The sequence below is a fragment of the Daldinia loculata genome (assembly GCF_022478755.1).
Source record: "Daldinia loculata strain CBS 113971 unplaced genomic scaffold F4817scaffold_1, whole genome shotgun sequence".
Classification (NCBI taxonomy): domain Eukaryota; kingdom Fungi; phylum Ascomycota; class Sordariomycetes; order Xylariales; family Hypoxylaceae; genus Daldinia; species Daldinia loculata.
The window spans coordinates 472,494-495,972 of NW_026054855.1; the positions used below are offsets into that span (position 1 = coordinate 472,494).

Sequence of the window (23,479 nt, forward strand, 5' to 3'; positions counted from 1 at the left end):
TCCTGACTCGTGGGTTAGCTAAGACCGACCAGCCGACGTAGACCGACTTGGCGTCACTGAATCATGAAGGGCGATCTTGACCAGTCAATTGACGCAAACCAAATCGGGCTTTCCCGACACCAGCGTTGCGCCCACTTTCTTTCGCCTACCCAATCTACAGTACCAATGCCATGATACTCCAGTTACATTACCGTACTACTACGGAAATCTCAGTTGTACATTAGTACTGCTAATAGTACTGTCATATGTCATATGTCATAGTACTTGTGATATGCACCCTTCCGCTAACGAAGCTTTTTCCTTCTCCACCTTCGTCGATCGCGACACCGAAACCAACACCGAAACCAATACCAACACCAACACCAACGCTAAACATCATCGAGCTTCCTCCTCCACCGACCCCATAGCTGCCAGTAGCCCTTCCGAGGATAATCGGAACGAACGCGACATCTTCGGCCATCTCCACAAACCCGGCCCCTCCCAGGAGAATGGTCAGTCCTCCGATTCTGGGAACGCCTCTTCCCAGGCGGGCCGCGACCATGTCTCGGGTTATCTCGAAGATCAGCGAACTAAGAAACGCCGGACCGGTCCCAGCCCAAGGGGCGTAGCAAACTTAACGCCAGAGCAGCTCGCCAAGAAGAGAGCAAACGGTATTAGATCCACACCTTAAGACTTTTGCCCAGATCCATATCCAGATCCTATCATCTCGTCGTAAATCCAGCGAGCCTCGTAAGCCAAGCTGTCGTAATTATGCCCCAGATGTATAAATATATAACTCTCTCTGATTGTTACATCCCGATGTTAGCTTATTCTAAATGTAATCCTATGTTCTTATGTATATCCCTTGCTAACTACCTTACCTCCTTCCCTTAGACCGGGAGGCGCAACGGGCCATCCGCGAACGCACTAAGAATCAGATCGAGGCCCTCGAGAGGCGGATACGCGAGTTAACTTCACAACAACCATATCAAGAGCTTCAGGCCGCTATACGGGCCAAGGAGGCTATCGAGGCTGAGAATGCCGAAATTAAAGGCCGGCTGGCCTCTGTCTTATCCCTAATACAACCTATATTATCTAACCAACAAGGTCAGTCGGTCTGGTCAAGCACATAATGTTATTGAAAAATGGTAGGTGGACTAACCTTCTCCTTTTAGTCGATGGAGCCTACGCATCTCCTACCCCTATTATCACGCCAGCTCAGACTGCGCAGCGTTCGCCCTCGGCCCCTACTAGTTACAATGCTTCGACACCCGTGAGCGCTGCGTCTCCTTCCGCAGCAGACACACCATCCCAGGCACAATCACAATCACAATCACAGGCTCATCCAAGTCCGCATTTTACCCAGGTAATGCTAAACCAGCAACGACATGATCTATTTCATAACTTAGATCTCGGTGCTGGTGAGCAGCTCAAGCTTGATTTTCTGCTTGATCCCTCGCATCGTGTGAATAAGATGCAGACTGGTGTCAATGGGGCACAAGACACACCGGGACGTCAGCATCTTCCTACGAAACATGATTGGAACGTCGGCTTGCTCCCGCCCCCTCGGAACCATGCGACCGTCAACAGCGGACCGCACCAACACCAACAGCGTCGCATAGAGTACGCTCCGCGGAATGTATTCCAACCGGTTGACTCGTCTTGGGTTGGTAACTCGGCCCCTATCAAGAACGGCCCGTCGACCTGTCCTCTAGATAGCCTGCTTCTTGAGTTCCTACAAGAGAGACGTCAACGGGCCGCAGAGGGCGTTCCTACGCGAGACATAATCGGCCCGAGATATCCCTCCGTCTCATCCCTACTCAACCCAGCCAATAGCGTATTCTCTCACCCACTCTCCAAGGTCTTTACAGACATATTGGCGGCCTTTCCAGGGATTAGCGGGCTTCCGGAGCGCGTAGCTGTGCTCTACTACATGTTTCTCGTCATGCGGTGGCAAGTCAGCCCTACGCAAGAGAACTACGACCTCTTACCCTCTTTTGCGCTCCCCACGCCGGCACAGCTACAAGTTACCCATCCGGCGTGGATAGACCATCTCCCCTTCCCACACATGCGGGAGAAGCTCGCAAAGGAGTATAATCCCGTAGAGTTTCTATTCGATAACTTTTTCATTCCGTTCACAACCACCATCTCCCTCAACTGGCCGTATGAGGCCACAGACACGCTACTCCAGAGCCCGGACGGTAACGAATTGCTGATCAACCCCGTGTTCGAACGTCACCTGAGGAGATTCGAGAACTGGACGCTGGGCGAGCCTTTCGATAAGGCGTTCCCCCGTCTCAGGGGCACGTATAATCTCAAAAGATGTACTAGCGCCCCGAGGGATATGGCGGATGGCCAGTTTAGCGGTGGGTAATTTGGTATATCTATATATTATCTATATATATATCAATATACATGAACCTATATAAGAAAGTTAGCACAGGTTTAGCCCGGCCATGCTATACGCAACACGTAAAAGAGGGGTTTATATATACTACCTCTCACGGGGATAGTACAGCAAGTATCGGGACCCTGCTATTCCCGAGAAGGTTTAGTTGTAATTACATAACGGTAGATTGGGCAGAACTAATAGAAGAGGCCTAAGGGATGTCTTTGGGCAAGGAGATGTATAAGGTAGAATGTTATGGGGGGTATAAGAAGTTGTTCATCTATCCACCTATATAATGCGAGTATATGTATATAGCTCGTGGCTCAGTATTCAATGTAATAACATAGTGTTTGATAACATCGTTGTCTCCTGAGGAGCTATAGTATGAAGAGTATAAATGAATCTATATCGTATTAGTTAGTCTATGAGCCTAGCCTTCACTGGCGAGAGATGAGAGTAAATATTGGACATAGCCTCGTAAGCCACCTGTATAATGTTTGCTAAGGAGAATATGAGAAACGAGTGTATATCTATGTGTATCTCCTTTTAAAGAACGAAAGCCTGTCTAGAATGAATGAAGCAATAATAATAATAATAGGAAATATCTTCCTATATTTCCCTGTCATTGTTTTCTTCTTGGGGTTTCTTCCCTTTTAGTTTCCCCTTTCTAGTCTGAATAGGGGATCACTTCTTAAAGCCTATACATGCATAAACCACATCCCCCACCCGTCTATCAGATGATCAGATGGGCGTTCTAAGTTAACAAGGGGTTGGGGTGTTTCCTCTACTTGTAGACTTACGTGCATATACAGTACTACGTCTTTATATACGATGCAGGTTCATAGCCATATATCTATCTCACTACAAGTCTTCACCATCTTCAACATATCTCTTAGACACTACCACTCATTCCCTTATATATAAAAGACAATCACGAATAGGCAAAAAGGCGTGAATACTTAAGCCAAGCAAGAATATCAATTATTATCTACTCCTCGGTGCTAAAGCAACTGTGTATGAGTTCTAACGCAACAAAGATCGGGTATATCCTCCTCAAAAATAAACAAATAATCGCAAGCCAAGCTAGATGTGCAAGATGCCCCCCCCCTTTCAAAAATGCAAAGATTCTTCCTGTCCCTCTTCCCCTTTCCGTTCATTCGATCATTCGTTACTCGTGCAAATAGCCAAGTGAAGCAAAGCCAACCGATTCAAACACCTTCCAACGCCGTGCAATGCAATGCAATGCCGTGATAGTCTTCAAACGCACAAACAGGCAAAGAAACAATTTCCTCTTACGAGGCACCCGCACCAACACCCGCAACACAACACAAACCAACACAAACCAACACAAATCGTAAGGTGCAAGACCCTACTCGTCCGCGTCAGGGTCCTTAACCCCAAACGAGTAAACCCTGACGCGGTGGTCCGCGCCCACAAACAAGCTCGGCGTATTATCGCCAACAAACGTCTCCCACTGGACACAGTGGATTGGGCTCCCCGCCACAATCCCATCGACATCCGCACAGCGGAGTCGACGCCCCGTGTGCACCGAGTACAGCGCCATCTTCCCATCATCATGGGCCGCTGCCACGACCCCCGAGTCCCTGTCCACGTCCAGCCCAAGATCGAGGTATGGGCCGTTCTTAAAGCCGGCGATCTGAAGGAAGGGGGTGGTGGTGGCCTTGGGCTTCGTATGTAGGTGTTCGGATGCGCAGTAGCGAGTGTCGAAGACGGAGAGCATATTTCGTAGGCCGGCAACTAGGACTTTGTGCTCACTGACTTGTTTGACGTGGGTGATGGTGTCGCGGACCTTGATGTTGGTCCATTGAGGATATTCGCACCGCAGGTCCCCGGTGAACAAGCGGCCAGGACGACCGCCGAACAAGAGAATGTTGGGGTTCTCTGCTTTGAAGGTGATGCCAAAGGTATCGGCTGTGGGAGGTCGACCCATGGGGTCTTTGAAGTTGAAGTGGCCTAGGGGAAATGGCACTGCCATGTATCCGAAAGGGTTGCAGTAGACTAGGCCGTGAGTTGTGCCAATCACGCAGAGTAGGTCGGGGCTGGTGGACGGAGCTATGCATAACGAGAGAGCCTCTATCGGATCTCGGCATGTAGAAAAGTCTAATAGTTAAGTCTAGTTAGTATACTGTCTACAGTTGTTTACGAATAAAGGCAATCCAATCACTCCACTCACTGGTACTCCAAGGGAGACGGGTCTTTATATGGTGGAGGGGGTTGGCGCCAAGCTGGTGGGTTAAGAGGCTATTGCCTAGTACATTGTGTACATCCGTGTTGAGGCGAATGATGGTAGGATCGAGCCTCTGGAACTGGCGAGGGATAATAACAGTGGCATCATATTTGCTACTATAACCTATGCTTGCCATCGGCGACGGCACAATTTCATGCGCTGGTTCTAGGCGAAGGACTTGTCCATCATTCAACTGGCTGTCATATAACCGGGCACGGAACTGTGAACCTATTCTATTGCCGGTGGTTGTATTAGTATATCTATGAATCTAGAAGATAGAGAGGAATATAAAACATAGGGGGTCATAGCTTATTCCGTACCTGCCTGATTCGATGTCTCTCAAGGTATAGGCCGAATCACATACTCTTCCGTCGGGACCTTGGGAGTTATAGAGTTAGTCTATGCTGCTGGCGACGCTCATATCATGAACTTACTTGCGTAGACTTTACATAGTCCTTTGGGACCTCTGTTGGTGACGACCATGTGGGTGAGCGTGGTATGCTCGCGGCCCCAGGTGAACTCAACAGCGCCCTTCTCAACTATGCCATGGGCAAAAGAAGTTGCGATGTGATCGCGTCTAGGCACGCCAAGCTCACGGTTAAGGAAGCCGCCGATGAGAGGGTGCTCCAGGGTCTCGGAACGAACGATGCGCTTCTTATTCAGCGCAACCTGATGGGCGTGCTCAGCAGCCTCTGTGTCCTCGACCTTACGCTTCTTGACACTATCAGAAGACCAGGCTGCATTGCTCGGCGCCGTCTTGCGCTGTTCAATCTTGAAGTAACGCTTCTTGTCCTTATCTATGGGGAAGTAGGTTAGTGATATGGAGTTACTGATGGGAGGAAAGAAGTTATGAAATCTTTAGCAATAGATGGGAAATTCTGGGATCGCCGATGGGAACGAGAGAGGAAGAAGGGGAGGTGGGGGAAATAGAAGAAGTAGAGAAGATAGAGGAGGTAAAGAAAGTAGATATAGGATCGAGGATATAGCTGAATAAGATGATTATAGGATTACCCATAGGAAGGAATAACAATGTTATAGGAACGATGGTAGGTAGGTAGGTAAGGTAGTCCCAAATATTATGATAGTTTGACAGAATTGCGGCTAGCAAATCACAACATATCACCAGCATTTTAGCTATCAAAAGGCAAATAAACTAACTTACCCCAATAATATCCCGGAATCTCTCTAGGAGGCATTTTTGTCGTAGTTTAAAACGTGGTTTAGGGGGTGTATATAGTACACGTTGTGAAGAAACAGGTCGGCGATCCTAGGAGATAAGTTGGCAATTTGCAGGGAGAAACTGCCGATTTCTAGAGAGGAGTTACTGGTTTATACAGGGGAATAGTCAATCGGTAAAGGGAATTTTCTGATTTTCAGGAAATTGTTAATTTGTACAAGAACGTTGCCGATTTGTAAAGGAAAGTGGTTGGCTTGTAGAGAAAAACTGGTGCATTGCAGATGGTGAAAGTGGAAAGCAGCAACGCGATTGACAAACCTAACAGACGGCAGTATTTAGGCGGTATAATGCGATAACGAACCTGTGAAATATCTCAGGGACAAACGTTCATCTAACTTAAACTCCCATCTAAACAATTTAATAATTATGATATTTATGACATCAAAAAGGAACTAGAGCTAGAGGTAATTGCCTGCATTCGGGGATCTTTTTAAATGCTATACAAGGTGCAGGTAAAGTGCACTAGGTACTTGAACGAATAAGATAAGAGCATTTAACTACAGGATACCAGCATGGCGGTGTACCCTTATGTCGGGGCGCTATACTCTATCAAGATGCAGGCAATACCGACTATAACGATTTATTAAAGATTAATACCACACTAGACAGTAGGGCAGCATGCAAATAGAGGTACCATGCTTATAACAATTAACCATACTTTGGACAAGACTTTTTCACGGATGCTTTGCTATTACACACAAAAACCACTAGCTCCTTAAAAACGTTCATGACTTCAAAAGATTTAAAGAGAGTCCGACAACTACAACACCAGGTTTCACGTTGATATAGTCACATAGTTTGTATTTCTTTCATTCGTACGTAATTAAGTCTAAGAGACATGGGTATGACGTAACCGAAGGCCTATACGCCGTGGTATTTCAGCTTACAAGAAGGAAATGAAGTGAACAACTGAGCCTATGCGGAGTATATCTAATTTATAAACCCAAGGCAAGAGTATGTCACACCAATTAAGAGCCTTCCCGACCGACGACCACCGCAAAAGGAGCGGTTCGTCCGTTTCATCGGGAGACGAACTATTGAGATTTTTCGTGCTGGGTAGAGACACGTTGGAGAGAGACGACTATAAAGCATATTAGTTAAGAGTTCATGAAATCAAAGAGTGATCAAGTGTAACTTACCGAAGTCTTCGAGCGATCTCTGCTTTTGGCTGCCCTTGGGGGACTTGCCGTGCATGAGGTTGTCGAATCCAACGCTGTCCTGGAGGATGTAGTAAACACCACCCATAATACAGAAGACACCAAAGGAGAAGATCCAAATACGGACAACGGCGACAATGTGAGTCAACGCTCCGTTTTCGAAGAAACCCCAGATGGTGAAGCAGGTTGCAAGGATATCGACAAGGAGAATGGCACCAGTCAACTGCCACGAGGGGATAGAAGACCAGAAGGGACCATTAGCACGGGTAATGAAGATCAGCCAGTTCTCAGTAAGAGAAATCTCAAGGAAAAGAACCTCATCCATGTTACCATTGTTCTGGACAATACCACCGTTCTCGCCCTGAGCGTACATGGTGGTAACAGTGATCCAGGTACCGATGGCAAGAACGACACCAAGGAGGACGGACATACCCCAGAGCTTGGGCAGGTTCCATTTGACAGGGCTCATAGAGTAGGGGGCATTGTCGTAGGCGATAGCTAGAGTGGCAACATCGGCGAAGATGGCAATGAAGACAACCAGTTCAATATTGAGGGAGCGGTTCAAGATTGCGATCCACAGGCCGAGGTAGATTTCCAAGTGAAGAGAAAGGGCGATACGGTAGACGACGTAGGCGTACATACGGTGGAAAATTTGTCGGGAAGTCTTGAGAGCGTCAATGATGGCACCTAGACCGGGGGCAAGGAAGACGATATCGGCAGCAGATCGGGCAGCGTCGGAGGCACCCTCGACAGCAATACCAGTATCAGCCTTCTTCAATGACGGAGCATCGTTCACACCGTCACCAGTCATGGCAACAAGGTAACCACGCTGTTGGAGGATCTCGACGACATTGTACTTGTGTTGGGGGAAAACCTCAGCAAAACCATCAGCAGCCTCAACGAAATCGTAAACCTCGGAGCCAGGCATGTCACCACCGCCACCAAGACCAAGACGCTCAGCATTGTAGACGTTGGTACCAAGACCGAGTTGACGGGAAGTTTCACGAGCGATACCGACGGCATCACCAGTAAGCATCTTGATGGAGAGACCTAGGCGCTTGGCTTCGTTGATAGTACGGGCAGTATCGTGACGAGGGGGGTCAGAGCAAGGCATTATACCAAGGATTTCCCAGGCACCCTCACCACGCTTGCGGGCAACACCAAGAGAACGGAAACCACGGGTAGCGAACTCAGCAACCTTGTTCTTGTAGGCCTGGTCAATCTCCTCGGGGATGGGGTGGTCTTCCTCGACAGTCTTCAGAACGAATAGAGGGGCACCCTTGACACAGGTAATGCGTTCACCTTGAGGGGACTCGACGACAGCAGTAACCTTCTTTGAGACAGGGTCGAAGGGGAAGAACTCCTTAACAATGTACTTGGAGAGGACACTCTTGGCACGAGGATAGTACTTCAGGGACTTGAGGAAGGCCTTGTCGATAGCGTCAATACCCTTCTTCTTGCGGCTGGCAGCGAGGCAGGCAGTAAGCATGAGATCCTCGGGGTCAACACCAGCGACAGTGTAAGGCTCAGACAGAGAGAGCTTGTTCTTGGTCAGAGTACCAGTCTTGTCAGAGCAGAGAATCTCAACACCGGCCAAGGACTCGATGGCGGAAAGCTTCTGGACGATGGCCTTCTTCTTGGCAAGGTAAGCAGCACCGACAGCCATGGTTGTAGTGACAACAGCCGGAAGACCGACGGGGACACCGACAATAGTAATGGCAAGGGTGAAACGGAGGATGTCAACGATGGGGTTGGATCGGTAGAAAGAAGAAACCCAGACAACCAAAAGGGTGAAGACGACGAGAATCAACAACACAGTTCCAATACCGTTGAGGACCTCAGTGAAGTGACCGGAACCAGCAGAAGCCTGGTTCACAAGGGCAGCAGCACGACCGACGAAAGTGTTGTCACCAGTGGCGGTAACGACCATGAAGGCCTCACCACGCTTGACAGCTGAAGAAGCAAAGCACTGGTCGCCCTTGTGCTTGTCGACAGCGAGAGATTCACCAGTAATAGCAGATTGGTCGACCTGGAGGAAGGCATCATCGGTGACGATTCGGCCATCAGCAGGAATAATGGTACCCTCTTCGACTTGGAGGATATCACCAGGGACGACTTGGGGAGCCTCAACCTCCTTCAGAGTTCCGTCACGGAGGACGACAGCCTTGAGGGCAAGAGTCTTCTTCAGCTCATCGACAATTGAACCAGCCTGGTATTCCTGAATGAAACCAACACAGGCATTGAGGAGTAGTAGAGCGCAAATGACACCAAAGTCGACCCAATCTTCCAAACCGGCAGCAAGGACGGCAGCAGCCTCCATGACGAATTGAATAGGACCAATAAAGAAACCCTACTTCAGGTTAGGAAACGACAGTTGTTGCACAGAATGTTGCGAAGACTCACCAAGAACTTGAGAATAAGGTTTTCCTTCTCCTCCTTCATCTGATTGAGACCATACTTTCGACGGCGGTTGATAACCTCAGCTATACTCAGGTCAGTTCATATCGCATGCAGTTGCGTCGTAATGCAAAACTTACCCTCTGTTAGACCGACACGAGTGTCAGTTTGGAGCATCTCCTCCGGTACAACACGACCGGCACCAGCAGTTTGCCCTTCTTCTTCCTCCTCCTCGTCGAAAGCGTTGCCATCTTGCGACTCGAGGTCCTCGATCAAGGCATCAATGTCCTCATCATCTTCTTCTTCCGCACCCTTAGCGGGCTTGGCAACAGTAGGGTCGTGGGCGCGCTGAGCCTCCTTCTCGTCGAAGTTACCCGACTCGATGTTGGTGTGAAGCGCCGGAGCGCCGGCGTTTGACTCGGCCATGACGGCGAGCTTCGGTTATGACAGCCGAGCGATGCTCAATATCAAACCAGATTAAATAGAGATTGAGGACCGAGTCCAGGTAATTATTATTATTAGTCCAGGATAGGCGAACTGTGTAGGCGACAATAGGATCCGACTGGAATGCTGATTAGGTTGAAAGGTAGGTAAAAATTGACGATGTTATTTTGTTGGTGAAGTATGATTGTCGTGAGAGTAAGGTAGACGACGTTCAGACTAATCACGCAGGAGGGGAGAGGGGAGATTTGGCGGGAAGGCACCACGGACGACCTTGGGGGGGAATTGACAAGCCAGAGCAGCCGAAAGTCTTCAACGTGATGGGAAGGAAAAAAGAGAAAACGCGTCCAACGTGGGAGAGCAAATTCTTTATAAGGTGAGAGAAACAGAGTGACAAGAGAGAGCAGCTAGTTCCGAGAGTGGGGCACTTGGTCGACCAAGCTTCCAATGGCTCACTACATGGAAGTAGCAGTACAGACTAACACAGTGTGGACTTGCCTTCTGCATGTTTCCACCGGGTCCACTTATTAACGTCTAATAGATCCCCATTGGCCAAGCCGGGGCGATATTCAGAATACCACCTATCACTCCTCTGAACTCAATATTTAAGGTACGTGCTTGTACATACGCACGCGTGATTTTTTTGTAGAATACCTTCATTGCCGAGGTGTTAGTTGCGCCGCAAAACTTAAGGAACAATGGCATCTTAATAACTCAAAGTAGCGTAGATACATGAACTCTCATATGTAATTATAGCAGTTACCCAAGGTACTTAGTTCTTACACCACTGATGTCTCTACCTGTCATATGTATATGTGTATGTATACTTTACCTTGTTAACCTTAAGGTTTGTTGACATTGAAGTTCACATTTAGATGCATGTGTAGCTGGGTTAACTACGCTTGTCCATGGGGAAATTGCTTCTATGCGCCATTAGTACTCAGGGGCCGAAGGTACGATGCATCCCACGCAATACTAAGTGGATGGCCTTTGTAGCTGTACCTCTTTAACTACTGATTTAGGTAAAGTATACAGCTCACGAACTCTACTACAGATAGGGAAGTACATACAAGTCACAGTGTGACTCGGTCCCTGCATGCTCCACCTTTCGGTACCTGAACAGCTTCGACTCCACATCCCATCTCCAAAGCAAAAGAGCAGGAGCACCCCATGAACTTTCTGATCTTGCGGGAATTTACAACTCGATTTCGCCCATGATGACAACACGCGCACCGACTTTTTCGCAACCAATTTACGGTCAAAGCTCTAAAGAGAAAACTTCTGGAGCTGTAGAGGCATTTCTTCTTTCCAATTGACACATTTTCAGGACCTATTCATCTATCTCCATGCGACGGTTGGCATGGGAACAGTTCTGGTCTAATTATTTTGGTGAGATTTTTTTTTTTTCCTCTTCTGGTTTTTCTCTTCTGGTTTTCAGGCTCATCCTAGGTAAATCAAGATTCCTTAAGCTCTCTGCATTCGGGAAGCACGGTCTATCTCTCTGGACCCATGGGCTTATGCGAGGGCTGTTAGCCATCGAACTAGGGCCACCCATGTTCCATGTCGATTCATGTTAAAAATGTTAGTCTCTCACAGTGCCAGGTTGTACGATTAATGCCGGTCGAATGGCGAGTCAGTGCGCCTCATTACTGTGCTATGCTACCACACCATCTGCAAAACTGCGAAGCAGCAGACGCTAGGCCATATGCGCGGTACATACATAATAGGTAATCCAGGGTACATATGTACTGCTATCTTTACCAGCATTATGAGCCATTTTCCATTCAAGACGATGAGCGAGGCTGCTTTCGAATGCGGAAAGGCGCTGGAACCCACCTGGTCCTGTCGATCCTGCTAAGATCAAAATGTATCGAGTTGTTTTATTAGAGCATACCATGCCAGTAACTATTTACAGCTCTCCCAGTTCGCTATTGGGGGATCCGGGAAATGCCCAGTCTATCCCTATCAACCGACAATCGTCATTCTTAACGTGGAGTACTATACGTACTACCTGCCTGCCGGTAACCTGCCAAATGCGGCTTTATTTCTCGGTTTGCTAGCTTCAGGGCTTCGATAGCAATGGGGCATAGCTAGGGGAACGCGACCCGTCGAATGCTCGCGGCGTGGATTAATTGAACCCGGCGCTGGATGATGATAGCAATTCCTATAATTTCAGACGGCTTGTCTGGCGTGTGTGGCTTACTTTCATACGTCATAATGCCCATGGGGGACCAATCCCGCATTTTCCCAGACCTACACTACAGACACGTACCCCAGCTACAGGTCACAGACCACATGGGTGGACATGTCACTCTCGCAACTAAATTTTCTCCCTCTACTCCCGCGGCAAGGCTTTCACCGACATGCTCCGGGAAAGCAAGCTCGGTGAAAGGAGAAAGCACCCTTTGTCTGCCGCAATTTCTCGGATGGGTATTCGTTCGGTATGGCCGTAACTCCACAACGCTTGCCGCTTGTAGTTCTTGTGGCCACCGTCAATTCTACATCCGATATCCGCTCTTTGCCCCTTCGTATATACGGAGTGCTTAGTCTCGGGTTCATCGACAATAAGTCAACCTTAATAAGGTCGGATGGCCTTTGCGCCATATAGGTCTCTAAGCCCAAGTCTAAGGCGAAACAGCTAGATTTCAGAAATCGCACATGGCCTTTTTTCGGTCATCGGCATCTTCGCCATCTCGAAAGCAGCCGTCTGCTTCATATTTGCGCAAAGGCTCATCGTAATGCACCGGCCTAGCCAATATTATCGCGCGGTTTCACCTTCATCATATGCGTCGTCTACTCATAAAAAAAAAACTCGTAAATGAATCTGACCTACAAATCGCTCACTGCAAGACAAGTAGTCGCGTGGGCAGTAATAACCTCCTAATATCAGGACCTACAATATGCATACAAATCTGGAACCTTAGTAAGGTAATTTCGCCAATCAGGTTGACGACAAAAGGTAATCTCGAAAATCGGGATTCGTACGACTGGGGTGTGCCCGTCTGGAGTGCGTGATTACGCTAATGGGCGTCCGCCTCGCCGTTTGCGGGCTTCTGGATTCAGGATAGCCGGGCCACATGGGGGCTAGGTAGTACAGTAAGGATCCCGTAGAATGATACTGGGAGGATCCGAGGATCGAGCCGCTCGTGTCGCTAAAAGATTTTCCCATTTGGCGGCCCACGCTTTAACTCCTTGTCAGTGGTCCAATGGCTTTTATTCGGACATTATGTGGTTCCTCTCCCCCAAGGAGCAATTTCTGGTTTGTTTACGGTCTGCCGAGGTGAGAATAGCTTGGTCTCCCAGGGCTCCCAGGGCTCCTTAAGCCTATCCGCTACGGGGAGACCCTTTCCCAACATGTACCTGACTTCCGATATTTGACAATGCCCGTCGTGTCTCCGAGCAGCCGACAATCGCTCGCGCTCGCGTTGGCGTTGGCGCTGTACGAAGTAGCGGCTTACGCAATAGAAGAAGAATCTAGCCTCGTAAAGCTCGTTTCGTCCACTGCTTTATGCGAGGCGTTACTTACGTCTCCTATTTCTCAACCCCTATTGGAGCCGCGCCTAGTCTAAATACGTACAATATCCATGTACATGCCTTATCATCCATATTGTACGAATCAGATGCTGCAAGAATTTCTTGTGCCACATGGGATTCTACGAAATAACAAACGCCAGAGACGCTATGCGCTGTCGAAGCAAGGGTTTAATGCACGCAAGTTACCATGAAACCCGGCTACAAAAAGCTTAGTTACTCGCTGATGGAACTTGAAACAATTCGATATAACTGTTCTTCTTCATACATACGCGGTCAACATGTTGTCGTTTGCGGAATATTATCATGAATATGCCTCACTCATTTAACCAACCTAGTCGCCATTGGTTTTGGTGAGTCTTTTTTTTATTACTCATGTTATCTGCGAGATTTACACGGAGCATAATCCGTACATCCTGGACCCATTAGAAAAATTGCGACTACAAAGGTTTCCCGGCCAATTACCTAGGTCAAGTCTTTGATAGAGCAACGTCTCGAACTATTTATCGATGCAAGAACTTAGAAGGGTTCTAGTCAGTTCAGCATGAATATATCTAAGACGTGGAGCCCTTAGCTTTGTTGTTAAGGAGATAGCTTCTTGCCACGCTGTCGAGCTAGTACATTTTGAGTGACCGCGTTTTCAACGAACGGGGTACGCGAGAAAAGAACTTTGATCTCGCCGCCGCTACGGTTGACGATTTGCCTTAGCAAAGTCCATGTACATGGAAACACAGTCGAGGCCAACGTACTATGTAACAACCAAGAAAGCTTAATACTATCCCCGACAATTAAAAGCCCCCTTTCAGCCCAGTAGCCCTGAAGGTCATGGCAGATCTAATCGTTCTCGATTTCTCCGCAGCCAAGGTGATTGCTTCTTCCTAGCGTACGCCCGCCCCCAAAACTTTTGGGTATGGCACGTACCGACGCTACCGTCGTACAATATGTACATCCATGCGTAGAACCAAACTTGAAGCAATCGTGGCAGACATCTAACATGATCAAATGTATGTAGGCATACATATGTAAGTATGTACATACAAAAATACATACATATTCTACCTAGCGTCCTGGTAAGCCCAAATATTCGTATCTATCTGTTTAACTGTTATTCGATAGAGCAGACCTCATCAGACAAGTCCTTCTTGGCACGTATATTTGCGCGTCATGCCAAGAGACGACAAAGATGCCACAAGCTACCCCTAAGGCCTTCTCTGGTCGTTAGGAAATGCAATATTTTAAACAAATAAATCAGTTGGACCGGAAGCTTGGCTCTGTTAGTATTCACATCGAGGGTTCGCCATCCCTCTGCATTGCCAATGTCAGCTGTGTAAACTTGGTAGCCAAGATCGAAGCACGACGATCTTCCTCTCTATCGGGGACTGCAGGGCCTTTTTCTATCGTCGACTTTCTTGGCAGGGTCGCTCTATCGCAATTAAAGCAATAAATAGTTGGAAATACGCAGAACACGTACAGAAACGTACAAAGCCAAGCTACGATAATAATAATAAAACGTTTGCGATATTTAGACACCGAGGGAGGAGGTCAGAACCTAAAATAAACATGCCGCGTAAATAGAAGATGAGGAAAATGCAAGAAATTACCAGGAGCCTCACTTCGAGGCGTGCTAGGCAAAAGCTGGGCAAGCTGGTCGAGCTGGTCGATCCCATCAGCCTGTCGCCAGAAGCCAGCATAACCGCGCCAGAAGCCAAGACCCGTTCAACCCAAAAATGTCTCAAGAGCCGGAGACAGGTAAACGAAGAAGGGCGGCCCATCCGATTCGCCGTTGACCAATTTTAATTGGTAGGGGAATACATTATGGGCCGTCTCGGGCTCGGCAGGGGGTCACAATTCGGTTCTTTACCCAGAATTGGCCCGTGTCTTTTTAGACCGCGTGTATTCATCCCTCGTTTCCTCCACCACCACCCACCCACCCCCAAACTCCAGAACCATGGGGTTTCGTTATGGGTATGGGTATGGGAACTTTGCACGCACTTTGCCCATGCACGGCTCGGTGTAACAACGACCACCGCCACGATTGCGCGTTGCGCACCTACCTACATAGCGGTTCTTCGTCAGCGGATAAGGCGCGGTGGGACAGTTTTGCGACTGAAGCGAAGTGGGCCCCGCCGTAACGACGGCGGTGATGACGATGCGCGGTTGCGGTTGCGGTAAGTTTTGGTGCTTGACCGCTCATGCCTCCTTATGACGTATGTGCCTGGCGTATAAGCCGAAATACAACCTTTGCACTACTACACACCTCCTTTACTAAACGCGGGAAAGTTCTCGCGCGGCGGTATAGTTAACCTAGAAGGTTTGACAATGTCACTTTGTTTTTGTTTTTTTTTTGCCCTACGACGTATAGATGCAACGCGATGGTACCCGATGATGATGATGATGGGTTGGTAGGGAGGTAAGCAATAACGACTCGCATATTCGATACCCAAAGCGACGTCACCAATGCACCGGCCCGTTTCCCCCCACCGAAGGCTTCTATGCGGTGCTTTGGTATGCATGCAACAGCGTGAGCCCAAATGTAGAAGAGTCCGGTATAATAATGGACCGTGGTGTAACTACATGAGACCGGTCCGTGTCACTTGAACTGTTTAATGTTTGTTCGTGGACGTCGTAATTCTGTTAGCTAGTATCAGATAATACGTCCAAGCGTCTGAATGTCTGGTCAGAAGTATCAATACACTCAACGTTCTTAATGTATAACTTCGAGCACTGTGGTGTTGATGATGAATACTGCAAGGCGTTTCTGAAAGGGAGACACGGGCTTGGACTAGGATAATAGTTCTCGACCGCAGTCAATGAACGGCCCCTTTTGGCGTATACTGAGACACGACGCTTGATAAGTGGAAGTGATTCGTACATTCTTCTAGCGATACCAAGACTACATGTTCCTCTCGTCCAGCCAATAGCCGTGAAACCACCGAATTGGCAGATCGAGGTAAGGAATGGATTTGGGGTTGAGATCGGTGCTTGGGTCTCTTTTTCACTTCATTCCAAGATCGCCCATTTTCATCCTTGGCATATGGTGATCACGAGTTGTCTGCTACTGGCATATTGATATTGATATATGTAGTGATCGAAACCTTCTACGCTAGCTACCTAACCTATCAAGATATTATATTAGATCATATTAGCAATAAACATTTAGTGGTTGAAGGAAACCCAGTATTGGCTTGCAGAAAACTCGCTGCCTCGGGGTGAGAATAATAATAGAAAAATCATACCGACTAATGTTCAGGTAGTAGGTTAACTATAGTATTTAGCCTAGTTATCTCTTCTACTAAATCGAATCAACAAGCTCAAACATCACAGGGTATATATAATCCTCACATTCTCCCGTAGTATTTTAAACCGGATATTCATACAGTCGAGAATCTAGTATCTCTCCCAATCTACTAATAAGATACAACCATACCAACGCTACGACAGATATCATAAGCGTAGCTGTGAGTCCCGGGTTACGAAACAGCCTTACAGCAAGGTATACTGCTGTGGCTCCTAGTTTACATCTGGTAAATTCAGTACGGAAATGACACCGGTGCTTTACTATACCCATACCACTACGCTCGGTTTAACTAGATGTAAGGCCTCGGATATGTCTACTCACTCAGATACCTGGGAACCAAATCTCCAGTAGATACCTAATATAGGGTTGGCTACCGTACACAAGCTTAAACATACAAGTGTGACTGGATCTACAAGGTAATCTGACTTCACTTGTTGCATCACCCGAAAGTTGCCCTCGATAACCCCTTATCTTTTAAACCATTTCTTACAGGTTTATTTAAACTCGAGTGCTATTTAATAGAGACTTAATTTTTATTTACAATAGTTTAAAGAAGATGATATAGGCATTACATGGTACTCTGTTCCTTCAGTCCAGCTTCCATCATCTGCAATGCCTCGTCGCGGTGTTTCTCCATATCGATGTCGATGATGAAGTCCCACCTTGACATAAATGACCCGAATTTCTTCGGGTCCAATCCAATTTCTTCACTCCTCCCCATTATCATATCACCCGTGACCCGACTGGACTCGACGATCTGTTGCGTACGGGGGCGGCGAACCCGGTCATATACCTTCAAGGCCGTAAGGGCCTCGGTGGGCGTCTTCGCACGCCCGAACAGGGTAGAAAGGATGAGGCTGTCTTCGATAGACATGCCACCGCCGGATCCTTGCCATGGTGTTGTTGAATGGGCAGCATCGCCAGTGATGCACATTGGGCCCGAAACATAAGTCGGTGCTTTTGGGTGCTCCCAGAGGTATAAGGCTTTGTGTTCAGGTTGGTTGCAAAGCAGCTGCAGGTTTGTTAAAATCTTCATACTACTAAATACGTATTGCCTTAATGAACCCAAGGGTTGGTTATCTTACCTCATCCACGGCCTTGTTAAGGGGAGATGGGTAATCTTGGAATAACTGCTTGATCTCGTCGACGCTTACAATGCGCTGCCAGCGGTCCAACGATTCGGACTTATTTTCCGAGTCATTAGACGCGATAGCAAATTGCACCAACTCGCCGTCACTTAGAATGTTGTGCATTAGAAAAGCGTTTTGACCGATCCAACCATATTCGCGGGCATTCTCGATGTCTACGAGCTCTTTACCCAAAATCTCCTGAGCCTTGTCGAACGGTTGAAGAGTCATAAGGAACCAGCCACCGCTGTTACGAGGAACTGCCGCGACATCGTTCTCTCCCAAGATGAGTTTTCGAACAGCGCTATGGATGCCATCGGCGCCAACGAGGATGTCGCACTCATGTGTAGTTCCGTCGGTGAAATGAAGCGTAAGTGAACCGTTCTGGTCGACTTTCTCGAGCCTTTTTGAAGCATGCATTTGATTCTGCGGAATACCAGCGAGCAGTTCCTTTAGAAAGGCTGCTCGGTGGACGATGCTCGTAAGACGTTTTCCTTGATCGGTTTCGTTAGTCTCATCGGCAATGCTCCCTGCTCCTTCGCCTCGAGCCAGCATCAACCGAACGCCCCGCATCGGTACAGCGCCGGCTCGCTCGAGACATTGCGCGGCTGAAGGACCGATAAGCTGGAGGGCAGCTTGCGCGTTCCGGGCGAGCCCGAAAGCCATACCGGCTTCTTTGAATTCACTGGCAGACTCGAAGATATGTACGTCCAAATGAGAGAACTTGACGAGGGCGTGGAGTAAGGAAGCACCTGCCACGCCGCCACCAACGATGGCAATTCTAATGGAAGAATTCATGATTATAAAACTGCCGTCCTGTTCAATCTAGTTGCTGTGTTAATTCTAGCGTTTGCGCTCGTATACACGAAAGGTGCTTATAATAACTCCTAGATAGGCACTAATCGATATACGTATGGCGGGACTTCCTAGAAGCAGAGAAGCCCCCGTGTCATTGGCCAGGGAGGTAGCCGATGTAACTCCCTCCTTTGTGTAAATATAGAATTGATAGATCATCCCTTGATTCAAATTGCATATGAGAGGTGGAAAAGTATCGGTAATAAGAATAGGTTAGAGGCAATATCGTGGGGGCGGTTGGTCGGACGGATAACTACAGAAGGATCTGTGTAACTCAAGGGAATATAGTCGAGTTATATGTTTCTAGATGAAAGCTTCCTACAAGTTTTCGTTACACCGTGAAGTAGAGTGCTTTTTCCCTTAGGCCTTCGATATTTTCAAAGCACGTCCAAGGGACAGTCCTTCTAATTCGTGGTTTTTATACCCTTAGATCTAGATATCTCCAAGTTTTTATTTCACAATAATTACCACCAACCAATATACCGAACGACATCATGTTACGAATCGTACACACCTACAACTAGAAGTAGAACTTGATACGGGTTCTAGTAGCTACGTGGCTAGATAGCTAAAGTACGAAGTTGAAAACAACTATTCGACTTATCCAGTAGATAGACCGAATAGCCGTTCAGGAAGAGTTATTCCAATTATCCAACTATAACTTAAGGTAAGAATTATATACAAGTCAGGATGGTTTCTTGCGTATCCAGTCATTTACTCTTCAGCTATTAAGCCAAGCTTATAAGTGATTGTTGGGGATCACCTTATAAGAGTACCCTGAAATTATCTTTGGTGAACCAGCTACTCATCCACCATTTTATTGTCACCTCAAAACCAAGACCCCTCTAGTATATATTTTCCCTATTAAGTGAAGACTAACAGGAGTAATAGAGAGTAGGGTTAGTGTCTGCCGTGGAGAGCTGGGTACTGAGAATGTAGAAAAAAATATCTAGAAGGAAATCTAGGCTTTATACATATATGTTCAATCTCGGCGTGGCCAAGCTACGTATCCCATGTTTTAAATTATGTACGATATTATTATGTGAAATGTGAAAATACAAACGGTATGAATCAGACACTACAAATTTATCTAAAACGTGGATTACATGGTATACGTAATCATATTTTTATCTGATGCTATGTTACGCGAAGAGATAATCGTGTTGCTGGTTGAGTTTAGCGACTTATAGCCACCTACACTGCTTTAACTACGGTATACAGTAATTTACGGATGCTAGACATCGCCTATCTATCTGTCGAAGCACAAAAGCCGCTAAAGGTCCACGAACAAAGAATATTAGGAGGTAATGAGGAGCCCCTTGGCAACGCACCATTTGCAAACCACTAGGATTCCAAGTTGAAACTGCTAGGATTCTAGATGAGGCATCTAGAACAAAGAACACTGTTAGTATATATAGCCGTAGGCTCCCGTAGCTAGCTTAGAGTTTCTCGCGGAATAACGAAGGTGTTTCCATGCTTCTTGGTCCACCTCGTGACAGAAATTACACACCTAGGCGATAGGCGCGTAGTAGACGATTTTACGATCGGGACGATACTCGTTCTTGGGATTAAGTAACTTCTTCTAACACCACTCCTCGTGTCCGTATATTAGCTCCTTCATCTCAGTTCCAAAAGCATAGTTGGCATATATGTGCATCTCCTTTCAGCCGGTAGCTCTGTGGAGGATCTGACGGAGATCTTCACCTAGTTTTACTGCCTTTTTCTTGAGCTCCTCTCCATCTAGCGAGTAAACGATGAGCGGGGCGGATAGTAGGTTATCACCCCCGGTAGGAAACGGCTGTTGATTCTCGAGGAAGAGGGAGCCGTTAAGCGCGAGTGTCTCGTGGGTGGTTAAAGAGAATAAGTCGTATACTTGCTGCTGGGCCTGGATGTCGTAAGTTTCGACGTCGATGGGAAAACGGGTGTTAACGAGACTAACTTTTTGACATGGTGGATCCTTTCGGTTGTGTGCTAGTTTTTAGAAGATGGTTCTTGATAGCTCCTCGATTCTATCGCCCGTAAAAGTAAAGCATACCTCATATGCCCAATCGGGGCTTTCGACATCGTAGATTTTTTGTCAGATATTGTACCCTTGATGAACGTCATACATAGAGGGAATGTCAGGATAACTAGATATAATTGAACCATCGTGGCCTGCCTTTTATCCTCTTACGAGAGCGCTGCGCGCCTCTTATATACTCAATCCTAGTAGACCTACCCCTGAATCTACCCCTAACCCGCTTATACCCTGACAAATACACTCTGGTCTTTGACTTCGAGTCCATACTTAGGTATACAGCACACCGGTTAATTCCGAGAAAGCGTCTTCCTCGGCCTGGGGGTAGGACCTAGAAGAGCAGTAATAAATTGAAAAGTAATTGATTTGGTTCCGTGAAGGAGTATGTTGGATGAGTATGTGATGCTCTTCCTACTAGGTCTAGGAAATGTATAGGAAGAGATATATAAACTTCTGGGCCATCTCCATGCTGTAGGCGCAAGACTGGCGAGACTCTGATTGTCATATGTAGTACATGGTTACTGAATTAAATATGAGGCTATCTTGTTAGTCTTGAAGCTGTCTCCTTCCCCTATCCTAGCCCCGAGATTTTATTAACCAATAGTATACCCCAAGACTTATATATTCGCAGCAACCCTGTTGGGATCCACCTAAGTATATCTATGTCTCTTATAACATTAATGAACAATATCACGGCTAGTATACTATAGCTAGGTAGATAATTACAGGGGTTGATGGTATGTAACCGCCCACTGCCAATCACGGAAATATCACATGTCAACCCATTACATCCTAACACCGTAAATCACATGTTACATTGGCATTCACATCACAAAACATAGAGATAACATGTGCAAATATACCGACCCCAAACCACAACACTCTGTATTGTGATGATCGAGCCTCTAGTATAGATCGTAACAAAAACTGGGTAGATGCCGCCGTGATATTACTCAACCAGGCACAAATGTTAATCCGGGCAATACCGGCCGAACGTAAAAAAGTACTCTATACGTAACAAAACCGCAAAACCCCAGAAGGGTACCTCCGGGCCCCGTGTCTTATTCTATCGTCATACGAGGTATCCCATCCGTGTAAAACGCCGCCTAATGCTTAGCAGTGACCTTATCGCCGGTCAGCTTTTCAACGTAACTCTTGGCCCTGTTTCACGGTTCTGGTTAGCAACGTAGTTCTTGTTCTTGTTCTTGTTCTTGTTTGCGCCGGGAAAAAAACTTACATATCACCCATAGCCACCATGCAAACCGTCTGCCAAACGCCTAACCCAATACGCGGCATCACGCCGCGGTACAAGCCCTTGATACCGTTGGACTCGTAGATGTATTTGAAAGTGTTTCCGACCGTCATCTTCTTGGGACGGTTGGGATCCTCCTTCTTGCTCTGCATTTCCACGCGGATGACCTCGATCGGCTGGTTCCAGGCCGAGAGACCACCACCTAGGGCAGAAGCGGTAATCTTCTCAAGTGCGCTAAGCTTCTCGCCGTTCTCCTTCTTGGTGACGCGGCGGATGCCCTGTTCGGCCAGACGCGACAGACCGAAGCGCGAACCCCAATTGGTCATCTGGCGGATCGCCACAGCGTTGACGCCGCGGTTGATACCCCGGATACCCTCCTTGCGGTAAATTCCCATGAAAGTCTGGAACGTGCTTGGCGGCTTGACGCCCGACGCCGCCAGCTTGTGCTGCGTGATCTCGACCGTCTTCATGCAGGTGCAGAAACCCATGGTGGCATATGCCTGTGCGACACCACCCGTCACACCACCGATGATGCCACTGCCAAAGTCCGAAGCGCCTGCGACTCGGGCATAGTATTCAGCTTCGGAAGCGACGAAGAGCAACACGGCGCCCTTGGTCGAGGCTTCGATCCAGGCCCAGGGAATGAGACCCTGGTAGACTGCGACGAGGAGACTACATGTTAGCGGGGTGTTTTATTCGGATGGGGATTTCAATGGCAAAATAATGGAGCTGATGACTACTTACATCCAAAGACACCGCCACGGTTCCAGATGGAGCGCAGAGCAGAAGCGAAGGAATCGCCTCTGTTCGCAGCGAGATGAGTCTTGCAGACCTCCAGGGGCTGGCCGAGCGTAGTGACCTCGAACAAATTGAGGCCGGCGCCGAGCAGCAAGTTGGAGAACTTGATAGGTTTCTTCTCCAGCTTATTCTCCGTCAGAGGGGGGACGGCCCCGGAGGCGGCAACGGTGGCGGTGGACATTTCCAGATAGGATTCGTTTGACGGAAAGGGGCCTGACCAAGGCAATCGGGTGCTTCTTCGCAAGTAGAGTAAAAGGGAGGGGAGGACGGCGGATTAACCTTCGAAGAGGATGTCGATTGACGATGAGGGATAAAAAAAGAAGATGGATGGTAAAGTTGATTTTGTGAGACGGGGAGAGACGGGGAAGTCAAAACGCAAAGGCAATAAGGGATCGGAGTCGGGGAGTTTCCCAGCAGAACGGGCGTATGATTGGTGTCGGTGAACGGATTACGATTGCCGTAAGCCTGCAACGTACAACGGAGGGAGCTACGAGGGGGCGGTGGTCAGCAAGCCAGTTAGGTAGTTAGGTCAACAAGGTCAAGAAGCCTCGGCCGCATGTGGTAAATGATAGGTACCACTAGTATATTCTAGCGCCTGTATTTAGCCAATGGAATAGGAGTTAATACCTACTAGCGTTACCTACGTAACCACCTGTAGATTACAAGATTCAATTGCTTTATTACTGGACGACTCGAAATACCTATCATATGGTCAATGGTAGATTTATCTTGATTTCTGATTCCTTTTTAATT

At 47.6% G+C, this 23,479-nt stretch overlaps 5 protein-coding genes across 5 annotated transcripts; 1 reads left to right on the plus strand and 4 right to left on the minus strand.

The window, feature by feature from the left end:
* The first annotated feature begins 113 nt into the window (after positions 1-113).
* On the plus strand, positions 114-2,809 carry F4817DRAFT_322202 (uncharacterized protein). The gene is made up of 3 exons (XM_049301370.1): positions 114-650; positions 874-1,086; positions 1,155-2,809. Exons 1-3 carry the CDS (start codon positions 272-274, stop codon positions 2,351-2,353), a joined length of 1,791 nt encoding a protein of 596 aa, XP_049163866.1. The 5' UTR covers positions 114-271; the 3' UTR covers positions 2,354-2,809.
* Positions 2,810-3,208: 399 nt separating this feature from the next.
* On the minus strand, positions 3,209-6,304 carry F4817DRAFT_322204 (uncharacterized protein). Its single transcript, XM_049301371.1, has 6 exons — positions 6,155-6,304; positions 5,779-5,926; positions 5,051-5,413; positions 4,937-4,994; positions 4,563-4,849; positions 3,209-4,489 (listed from the first exon to the last, which is right to left on the minus strand). The coding sequence occupies exons 2-6, from the start codon at positions 5,810-5,812 to the stop codon at positions 3,738-3,740; spliced, it is 1,494 nt and encodes a 497-aa protein (XP_049163867.1). The 5' UTR covers positions 5,813-5,926; positions 6,155-6,304; the 3' UTR covers positions 3,209-3,737.
* Positions 6,305-6,762: 458 nt separating this feature from the next.
* Positions 6,763-10,283, minus strand: F4817DRAFT_363062 (plasma-membrane proton-e). The gene is made up of 4 exons (XM_049306601.1): positions 9,548-10,283; positions 9,414-9,493; positions 6,993-9,360; positions 6,763-6,934 (listed from the first exon to the last, which is right to left on the minus strand). The coding sequence occupies exons 1-4, from the start codon at positions 9,831-9,833 to the stop codon at positions 6,888-6,890; spliced, it is 2,781 nt and encodes a 926-aa protein (XP_049163868.1). The 5' UTR covers positions 9,834-10,283; the 3' UTR covers positions 6,763-6,887.
* Positions 10,284-17,169: 6,886 nt separating this feature from the next.
* F4817DRAFT_322217 (salicylate hydroxylase) lies at positions 17,170-18,851 on the minus strand. Its single transcript, XM_049301372.1, has 2 exons — positions 17,763-18,851; positions 17,170-17,689 (listed from the first exon to the last, which is right to left on the minus strand). Exons 1-2 carry the CDS (start codon positions 18,600-18,602, stop codon positions 17,246-17,248), a joined length of 1,284 nt encoding a protein of 427 aa, XP_049163869.1. The 5' UTR covers positions 18,603-18,851; the 3' UTR covers positions 17,170-17,245.
* Positions 18,852-21,481: 2,630 nt separating this feature from the next.
* F4817DRAFT_4206 (mitochondrial carrier) lies at positions 21,482-23,100 on the minus strand. The gene is made up of 3 exons (XM_049307444.1): positions 22,673-23,100; positions 21,914-22,586; positions 21,482-21,837 (listed from the first exon to the last, which is right to left on the minus strand). Exons 1-3 carry the CDS (start codon positions 22,905-22,907, stop codon positions 21,783-21,785), a joined length of 963 nt encoding a protein of 320 aa, XP_049163870.1. The 5' UTR covers positions 22,908-23,100; the 3' UTR covers positions 21,482-21,782.
* Positions 23,101-23,479: the final 379 nt, after the last annotated feature.